This window comes from Tenebrio molitor, chromosome X (genome assembly GCF_963966145.1).
Source record: "Tenebrio molitor chromosome X, icTenMoli1.1, whole genome shotgun sequence".
Lineage (NCBI taxonomy): Eukaryota > Metazoa > Arthropoda > Insecta > Coleoptera > Tenebrionidae > Tenebrio > Tenebrio molitor.
In genome coordinates, this window is record NC_091055.1 from 9,099,997 (window position 1) to 9,110,537 (window position 10,541).

Genomic DNA, 10,541 nt, shown 5'->3' on the forward strand with positions numbered 1-10,541 from the left:
CATGTGCACGCTGTATTTAGGCGCTTGCGCATCTAACACGTAATGGCGCCAGTTCGAATTAGATATTACCGATAAAAATTGGGTTACGTAATTGGATAATTTCATTTGTGAACTCTTCGAATCCAAATGTTTAACCGTTGGTCTGTAAGAAATCGAAATTTATAAGTGTGGACAAGTGATCTTCTGCGTGAGTAACAGGAAAATATGGTCGGGTGTGCTTGTGTGTTGACGTGGAATTAAGGAGTGACTCATCGCTGTAGCGTGGACTTGGCAGTGGTGGGGGTAACTGTGCCGAGTCCGGCTCTGTCATTAGCATTGTTGCCAGTTGTGTTTGCGAAGCGAACAATTTTCATCGAAAATTAAAAAAACTCGGTGGTAGTGGAGTTCCGTTGTGTCTCGAGCGTGTTTATTTGAGCAAATGGCACAGTATGTCCAAGTTGTGTGAATTAGGAGCGAAGACTTTTGAATCGAGTCATTGGTTTGTTGTTGGTAGCATTAGTCGGTAGGACGTTACGATTTTGACGGTTGTGTGGCAGCTAGGCTATCAGTTTTATCGCAGTTTAACTGTGATAAGTAATACAGCAATTATATGAACAAAAAACGTTTGGAGCAGGTGGAAAACGCGCACGAGTGTTTTTAGTAATGTTTTGTGTCGCCTCATGCGTGTAGAAGTGCAACATTTATGTTAGAAGCTCGCGGAAAATAAGCGAAATTTGGAAAAATGCCTTTGTTTGGAAAGGAGAAAAAAACCAAGAAAGATGGAAAAGATTCGGATAAACAGCCTTCACTTGATGACAAATATTACTTGAAAGAATTACTTGGAACGTACGTTATTACTTTGCATCTGTTGACATTACTCTAACCTCTATTTGTTTTTTTTTGTTTTAGGGGTGCTTTTTCCGTTGTCAGATTAGCCGAAAGCAAGGAGAGGCCTGGTCAAATGTACGCTGTCAAAATAATCGACAAAAAAGCTTTAAAAGGTAAAGAAGATTCGCTCGAAAATGAAATTAAGGTGCTACGAAGGTAAGTTCAACCAAATCGCGTTATTTTCAGATTGTTTACACTAAACCCGCGATATATTCGATTTTTTACTCATTTTTCAACAAATACACGTCCGACCCTTGTATCGTTACGGCTCCCACACGATAAATCAAATACAAATCTGCACCAAATAAACTATTTTCAAACAAGATATTTCACATGAAAATATCTTCAACTAGATTTTTATCGACTCACAGGAGCGGCAATTAAATTATTATGGTCCCATTAATCTTGCAAGTATCTTATAAAAGCTTGTGTTTAATAATATTGCTCACAAAATTTTATTTTAAACAGAAATATATACTACATCCTGCTAATCACACATGTAGATTTTATGCAGCTCTCTGTTTAATTGGAATCCCATTTATTGTGTAATTTGTGAAAGAATGTAATTCATTACTTGCTATCATGCTAATGACTCCACCGCTGATAGTGCGGTTTTGTCCAACCGGATGCGTATTTATAAAACCGAATTTTCCCAGTTCGACTCGTCAAAGATTTACAACATAAAGTTGTTACGGTTCCAGCATAAAAATATTCTCTCGATATTTGGATATTTTAAATGAGTATCTATTTTACAACGTAATTTGTAAAACAGTGGAATTTTTTCGTAACCGCTTTCTTTTGTTTGGAATTTGAATGATCCGATAGCCCGCGACGCAGACATGGTTACCATTTTGATACAAAACTGTATTTTATTTTTATTTATTTACGTTGGTGGTGACATTTATGGACCATTGTCTCCCTAGTTGATTGTCGACTTATTCCGTCTTCCACATAGTTTTATGTTTTCGCAAAAATCGTAAATTCTTTATATTTATCTAGTTTCAGTTTTTCCAATACGACAAGTAACGTCGTAATCGAATTAAAGCTAAAAGGAGCGATATAATTGAATTTTGTATTACGCGTAAAAAAGTTAAAAGCAATTGGAATTAGTCGTTGAAAAGTAGCTTTCTAAATTATTTACGGGAATATATCAAGAAGCACTTTCAATATCCGGCCCAAGGTGGCAGTTTATTAAATTTAAATTTTCTGCCCTTTAACCAATTCAGAAAAATTATTAGGTCGGGAGCGCGCTCTTTTTATCAATAATAAAATTAATATTTAAATCGGCGAGAATTCCGTCGAGCAGCAGAAATTTTATGGTTAATCGATTGTTTGTTTTGTTTTATATTACCTTGCTAACGCTAAAAAAATTGTTTTATGGTTGAGGGACCTTCAATTGCAGCGTGCCGAGGGTTAAAGTTGCGACCAAAATTAAAACCATGAAAATTGTCCAGGAAGTGACGGTTTTCTATATGAAAGTTTCTCTAGCGCAATAATTGTATGTAATACTGTCGACGGTAAAAATTTATTTTTCAAGTTTCGTGTTATAATTTATCATCTCGGAGGCCATTTCCATCTAATTGAGGCGTAATAGTGTTTTTTTGTTTTGGAATATCCGACGACATCTTAATTGATAAAATACCAATTTCGTAATGGTAAAAGGAAAATTGAGGGAAAAATCAACACATGCGCGCTCTCGAATACAAATTGCAAACACGTAAGGAAATAACATCTCAAATGGTGTAATTGGAATTAAATTAAAAAAACTAAATTTAGCTTCGCCTCGAAACAATTTCGATTTCTGCACGTCGAAGAGTTAAATACTTTCCAATGTCGCAATTTAGTTAGTGCAATTACGTTGGTGTTGATGTTTGTAATTACATTTGCGATAATTATGATTCAACTTTACAATAAAAATTAGGTACGTTTACTGGGTAAAGAATCAAGGTTGTTTTTATCAAAAATCGATGATCTTTAACCAAACACCGTGTAAAACCCTCGAATTGTGTATCTCAATCGATCTACTTCTTGTTTAGATACGAAATTATTTGTAACGCATACGTCTCTCTTTGTATAAATGAAATGACATATTTTTCCCTACTATTGTTCACGTGTAATTTTTGATATCAACGTTGAATTTGATCCCATTTAATATTTTCTATTGCTATAGAGGTTGCTAAATTATGGATGTGAGCCTAATAAGGAGACTTGACCTCCAAATCGTCTTTGTGTATATATTTAGTGTTGAGGAGCCTAGATTCCACTTTTTATCTCTCGTAAGCAGTAGTCAATCACATGGTGATTTGGACCAGTTGATTTTCAAGAAAAACTACGCAAATCTGTTTAAGAGAGTCAAGTAAAGAAAAGTTCAGAAACACTGAAAAAAATTATCTTGACGCAGTTCTCTAGAAATTTGTAATATCTCCACATTTGCTGTCTCAAATTCACTCAAAATAATCAACTGGATTCGATAAAAATCAACTTGTTCAACTCAAAGTACTGTTCCAGCGGAGTCGAGTGGAGTAAATATTTTTTCTCTGCGAAGTCATTCAATCTAGATCTTGGGAGTCAAGAACGTAACGTTTTGTAACTGTTTTTCATAAATTTCAGTCTTAGGATATGTGTTATTCTCAAGTTAAATAAAAATCAATATTCTGAAAATATACGAGAAAATTGAGGATTTCGTTAACCAAATATGTGAAGAATTTGACCGTGCTTGACGGTCTAGAGGTTGAAAAATTCGGTGGTTAGTTGTTTTCTAGCAAAAAAAAACCTAGTTGAAAGTCACCAGTTGAAAATTATTTGTTGTAAACTTCGGAGTTAAGTTTCTCGCGGCGAGGGAATTGAACGTTTTAAAACTTGTGCGAATGCAAACAGGAAGAAAACTGAACATTTTGTAAATTGAAGTTTACATTAACAACCAAGTAGTTTAAGTAAAAACATGCTGGTTTTAATGAGCCAACTAACCATAAAATTTGAGAATTATTACATGTTGTGTTAAACATTGATAATGTAAAGTACCCTGAGGTGTCGTTTATTAGTTAGTGCAATAGCTGTAAGATCAGCTATCCGGTAAATTTGAGCGCACGCGCATCTCGTATTGAATAATTAAGTTTTCACCTGTTGATTGAAAAGGGATAATATCTATTAATTATTGCCTTGTGTGTGGAGCGTATGGAGCGGTACCGCAATAATTGGCGAAATTAAATCACACCTTTATACACATAAATTAATTTATAGCGGTGGCTGAATACAACAGAGGGAGTTTTCAAATGCTCAAATCCGATATTAACACGTAGTTGACAAGAGAAAAGTTACAGCACCCATATTTCGCCTAAATAATCGTGTATTTAGTCTGTCATAGAGGCGCTTTGTTCACATAGGTCTTTGAATTAGTTGATCAATATTTTCTTAATTTAAGGTATCTCACTCACTCTTTGAAGGTGTTGTGGAAGCGTCTCTAACCCGCTTCTCTCTGTTGTACCGTTAATCATGCCTGAGGTTTTTTCTTACTCACAAACACAATCAACCACAATTGATCCAAATTATATAATATTATATCAGAAAAAAAAAATCTGCAAAACAAGTTTCGAATTTTACTGCTGCACATAAGATTAATGGGTTTCTTATCGAATCGAAAATTGGCACTCCTTTTAGTTATTACACGGCCGTATTTGCATATCCATTATGTATCACGCCGATCGCCACCCGAAATGATGTGAATACGATCGAGTTAAAAAATAAAATTCCGTTGTCAATTTTTGATAATTAACATCACCGGTCTCTCCGTCTTCGATGCGAATCAACAAGCGATCGCTTCTTATTTGAAGAACTAGAATATAAAAGATGGCTTTCAGAAATCAAATTAAACTACGGGAAAATCAAGTAAATAGAGAATTAATATTATTCGAATATTTTAAAATATGGGACCGATTCAGAACAGCATCGAATCGATATCCGATACGAGGGACAACAGTGCTTCAAGAAAAAGATACCGATTCGGCAAATACTGTTTTAGTCTTGAGATGATACCATTTCAGTTTGGTCTCCTGGAATCGTGTCTGTTTCCTTTTGTTTTTGTTTAACTTGGTTAAGGTTTACTTGAGTGACCGGATCTTTTATATATTTTATTCCCTCGATACCTGCCCCACAATAACCCGTGTTGGTCCTCTTGGGATTGAAGTGTTGAGAGACTATTATTTTTGATGGCCAAATCCAACAACTCACCTTTTATATTGGATCTTCGCCAATTAAAATGATGATTTGATTTTTTTTTGCTCCTTTCCAAACTCGATTCAGGAGTGTGACTTGACACACGCACACACGGCGCCAAACAAAGGATATGATAATTTATTTCTAACAGAGTATAATTACAAATATTTCGCTTTGTCTTGATGCGATAATTTTACAGAGATGAGTAAGTGTTTAACAGAGAATGCGAAATTAGTGTACGCTTTTAAAATTTAAAGTGTATAAAGTATGCAGTGGGAATTATCAGTGCGTCCCGCGGCACATTCTTTCTTAAAATTTTAATTATTTACGTTATATTGAAAATGTGTATTTTACTGGGAGAAATTGAGGTTGGTGTTGTTTTCATTTTACCAAGTTGTATTATGTTGTTCAAACATTTCAATTTCACGAGTTAGACTACGTATTTGTGAAAATTAGACCGTTCGCGGTTGAGAAATTAAAAGTTTTCAATTAATTTCTCAAGTTCGTGTCTGGCCGTTTCAGTAAAATATTTATGAGCACTCCGTGTTTTTCTCGTGCCACACGAGAAACCGTTCGTAACAATACATAAAAAATATTTTCAAATTAGAAAATAAGCAATCAGAACTGATTATAACTAATTATAAATATTTATTGGTGTCACTAATCGTTATTATGAATAACATAAAAACGACTTGTCATACATTCGTTTGCCAGTTTAATAATACACTGAATCCGAGAGATAAGCATAAACAATTTTTACAGGATTTGTCTGCGCAACATCTGCAACAAGAATTTGTCGATAATATTATAATCAACCTAGGAACCACGCTGTTGTTCTTTTTTCTAACGTCGAAGATGCATATTATAGATGCATTTAAAAATTAAACAGCAGTACCACGCTCACCTGACGTATCGATTATTCCATTTTGAAATGTTCTCTTCAACTTGGGGTTACAAACACATGTTTGACCAGAAACGTGGAATTGTGAATGAAAAAAAAAAACGCATCGTGTCAGCTTTTCTGACGATTCGAAACTTTGATTTGACAAATTTTGAAGTTTATCTTTTGAACAAATACAACCTTGCAAGTTGAAAATGGTTTTCTCTTGTTTTGAATAATAGCAAATTGCTGTTTTACGCCAATCCGAGAGTTGATAACCGAAAGGTCGACTCTTGGAGTATAAACCGCAAGTGAATATGTTGATATTAAATTAAAACGTACGAGTTGGTCGACAATGTTTCGTTGTTTCGGCGGAGGAGATATTTGAAAAATGTCCCTAGAATTCGTGCAATTCCAGACTCGAAGAAATAACTGCAGATGTATACATATACGAGTATATTATACATAATATAGCGACTGTTGTGCAGGTTTTATTAAATTGATGACTGAGAGGCGGGATTTAATAGCGGAATTAAAAAGAAACGATTGTCGTTCAGTATTTTTTATTCTCGGGAATTCGAGAAGGACATACCGTGACTACCTTGATTTTCTGATTTTTCTTCGAATTGGTATTTCTTGAAATTTGTCTCGAACCGATACGGTTATGTTCATATTTGTGGAATGTGTGAGAATAATATTATTGATTAATCCACGTTTCGGAGACGGGTGGTGGTGGTGGTGGTGGTAATTGTACAGTTTGCAGCTCAGGATTCCATCTTTCATTTTGGTAACTTACCCACCCGACCACAACCAACGAAGAAACTCATCCCTCTGCCAAAAATCTTGGGCGATTCTTGGTAATAAATAGAGGAGAAACTTGGAACTGAATAAATAGTACGGAAAGATCAAATTTCAAAAGGCTCGCGTTTTATTGTCTTTCTGTATTTCCCATGTTAAACACAGTAACTTGAACAACATGTTTCGGTTTGTTTACCGAACTGGCTTGTTCAAAGAGGTTTACGACTGTTGCAGTCGTAAAATCTAAAATTGTCATTGGAAAAATTTGTGTTATTGTATTCGAAAAAAAATCCCGCTTTATCGTTTTGCCAGACACTCACCTAAAACAGTTTCCTACCAGGTGTAATTTCACATGGCGTAGATTTTTATTTGGGTTACACCTGTGGCGAGAGAGGGTTAGTGCCTAAGTGGAAATAATGGACAACTTTGGACAACCTAGACCCAAATTAACTCCGTTCGCTCTGCTCTCACCAAATTTACTCAAGGCGATATTTTATTTCAGATTAACTCATCCCAATATTGTACAGTTATTAGAAACGTTTGAAGACAAATCGAAAGTTTATTTGATTATGGAATTGTAAGCAAATTAAATTTATTGAAAGCGCAATGTAACGAAAGTCGGTTGTAGAGTGACCGGTGGTGAATTGTTCGATCGTATTGTCGAGAAGGGTTCGTACACAGAAAAAGATGCCGCTGATCTCATAAGGCAGGTTTTAGAAGCTGTGGATTACATGCACGAGCAGGGTGTCGTCCATCGCGATTTGAAGGTAAGAAATTGGCTGTAAAGGTTGGAGTTTCAACGCAGAATTTTTACAGCCGGAGAATCTGCTCTACTACAGTCCAGACGAAGATAGCAAAATCATGATCAGCGATTTTGGGTTGTCGAAAATGGAGGATTCCGGAATAATGGCCACCGCTTGTGGAACTCCAGGTTATGTCGGTAGGGATTTTTATTTTTGACGGGACAGACGAAACAGTTGATGAATCTTCGTGTTTCAGCTCCGGAAGTCCTCGCGCAAAAACCTTACGGTAAAGCGGTCGACGTTTGGAGCATAGGCGTCATATCTTACATTTTACTCTGCGGTTATCCCCCGTTTTACGATGAGAACGACGCAAATTTATTTGCGCAAATCCTCAAGGGTAACGGAGAATGAACGTGTGCGATCGTACGAGACCTAACTTTTGCATTGCAGGTGAGTTCGAGTTCGATTCGCCATACTGGGACGAAATCAGTGATTCAGCGAAAGACTTTATTAGACAATTGATGTGTGTCAACGTGGAGAAACGTTTCACTTGTCGCCAGGCTTTGGCCCATCCGTGGTAGGTCTCGCAGGTCAGCGCGAAGATGCGATCTTAATCGTTTTGTTTGAAGGATATCCGGGAACGCAGCCAGCAATAAGAACATCCACGGTACCGTATCTGAGCAACTTAAAAAGAATTTTGCAAAATCCCGCTGGAAGGTGAGCGTGTTTGTTTTCTCGTTTGTTTCCACGAGGTGATCGGAGTAAATATGTATTTTTAGCAAGCATATCATGCTACGACCGTGATCCGACAAATGCAACGAATGGCGCTAAGTAGTGGTGGTAGTGGGGGACGTAGCCCAGTACCGCAACGTAGTATGTCCACTGGTGAACCATGTGGGAGCCTAAATGGTGCCCAAGATAAGTAATCAAATACTGTAACTACCGTTTATTAATTTCTGCTATGCTCTTTAACTGGGATCGAAAACATGTTCTTAAAATCGGTTATTTTTTGTGGAAGTTGAGTTAAAGTTGGTTAAAACGTTTAAATTAACTTGTTTTAAGGTCATAGTTTTTTAAGCTATTATGGTCCGAGGGCCGTAGCTCACTTAAGAGAAGACTTCCAAAACAAAATAATGATGTGATGCATGTATCATGCAAACGTAACAGTGTGTTAAATTATCCAAAAAATCTATTAGAGCATATCTCTTATTTTGTTTTGCAGACATAAAAATCGTGTATATTTTTTCACTACTATATTTTTTTTTACATGTGATGAGTTTTTTTATATTGTATTTTTTTACACAAACGCTCTCTTTTTATTTCAAATATACTTTTTTCATATTCAGGTGTCTTTTTTTATTTAGTTAATGCACAAAATTTGTTACGCTCGGTTCTTAATACATATAGTTACGGTGTTATGTTTTAAACGAGTTCCGTAATTACTTAGTGTATAACATAAGATTATAAATCAGACAAAGTAAATGTTGAATATCAATAATAATAATAATAATGATAACAATATATGAATAATAATAATATTAATAGAAAGCAAATGTTATTGCTATGTGACACATAAATCTCGCATTTTACAATTTTGTTGATGACTGTAGCGAAATTGTAGATCTTCATCATGACATTACAAAACTGAACAGAATAATTTATTTTGTTATGTTGTTATTGTTCCAAGCAATATTAAATGTTAGAAATGTTAGTAGTATTAAAACTAATAACAGAAATACACTACCTTCTAAAAACACATAAATGCTTGCTTAAGACGTAAATGTATTATTCTGTGTGAAGTTACGTTGATTTTTCTTTCGTTTTGTATATGTTGTAACTAATTGAAGTATATCATGTTCAACATTGTTTATCGGTAAATCGTCAGAAACTTCATTTTTCACATACACTGAAGGTATTTTTTGAGATTATTATACTAACAGTGGCCTATATGCTAGCCTATTGATCGGCCATTTTGAAATGATATTATATCCGTCCTTTGGATTATGTTACATTGTGATTTTGTGAAATTGGCCTTGAATTTTGAACATGATATACATGAACATAGTTTATTTTTTCTCTAAACTCACAACATGTGATATATCTATTTTATTTATTTCCTTACAAAGTGTACATTGTATAAACGAACTAAGTAGAGTTTCAGTGTATATTTTTAGGAATTTGTTGTTTTTGCACTGCATATATACGCCTGTGTAGCATAAAATAGATATTTAGTTTTATATTTTTACTAAATGTACAAACTGCTACAAATGGTTTATCAGGTGTATATTTCTTAATACATTCTATGTAATTTTTTAGTTCAATAATACTGTGATGTTATACAGTAAGGCATTTAGTATACAGTTATCTTCCTAAATCATAGGAGTGAGCTTTTATTGTCCGCATAAAATTATCTAATTCGTCAATCTTACGACGAACATTTTTACTTAATTTTATTTGAATGCATAATTTATGTGGAGAAATAAAAAATCACAGGTAGTGAGCGTTATAGAATAATTTGATGGAGCATTTTCCCACATTCCAAATGTCGTTAATTAGTAATATTATTTTTGCAAATTACCACATTCGATTCGAATATATATACATTAATATATATATAAAACATACATCGATCAACTTTTAACGCTGTCTTTATTTTTATTTTTGTGACTTAATTTTATAATTTCAATAGGTACTTATATGAAAATTTTGCAATGTTATCGCTATATAATGTGTTAAAAAATGTATATACTAATTTAAGCAATTGTATATGACCACTAAAATGCAATGTAGTTTTTTGCAGAAACTAGCTTTTTTGTAATTTTATAATTGGTTTATGAAGATTAGACAAAACTATAGCGTTGCTTTAATATTAGTTTTAGTATATCTAATGATAAAAATGTTCATTGGAATGCAGTGTTCAAATGTTTTCAGATTTAATTATTGTTAATAATACTTTGTTTCTATCATGATTAATATATTTTGTAATGTTTTATTGTTAAATATATGATGGGTTTAAAAATAGAAATTTTAACATTTATGGC

At 34.3% G+C, this 10,541-nt stretch overlaps 1 protein-coding gene across 1 annotated transcript; it reads left to right on the forward strand.

The window, feature by feature from the left end:
- Positions 1-299: 299 nt before the first annotated feature.
- Positions 300-10,537, forward strand: CaMKI (Calcium/calmodulin-dependent protein kinase I). Its single transcript, XM_069060246.1, has 9 exons — positions 300-825; positions 889-1,023; positions 7,260-7,334; positions 7,386-7,524; positions 7,574-7,697; positions 7,757-7,897; positions 7,951-8,077; positions 8,130-8,217; positions 8,280-10,537. The coding sequence occupies exons 1-9, from the start codon at positions 722-724 to the stop codon at positions 8,424-8,426; spliced, it is 1,080 nt and encodes a 359-aa protein (XP_068916347.1). The 5' UTR covers positions 300-721; the 3' UTR covers positions 8,427-10,537.
- The last annotated feature ends 4 nt before the right edge of the window (positions 10,538-10,541 follow it).

What these genes read in the sequence shown, in the direction of transcription:
- CaMKI (XM_069060246.1), top strand. Translation starts at nt 722, where the DNA reads ATGCCTTTGTTTGGAAAGGAGAAAAAAACCAAGAAAGATGGAAAAGAT. An exon ending in GAAATTAAGGTGCTACGAAG is followed by an intron (nt 1,024 to 7,259) that starts GTAAGTTCAACC and finishes ATTTTATTTCAG; the next exon opens with ATTAACTCATCCCAATATTG. An exon ending in TCGTCCATCGCGATTTGAAG is followed by an intron (nt 7,525 to 7,573) that starts GTAAGAAATTGG and finishes GAATTTTTACAG; the next exon opens with CCGGAGAATCTGCTCTACTA.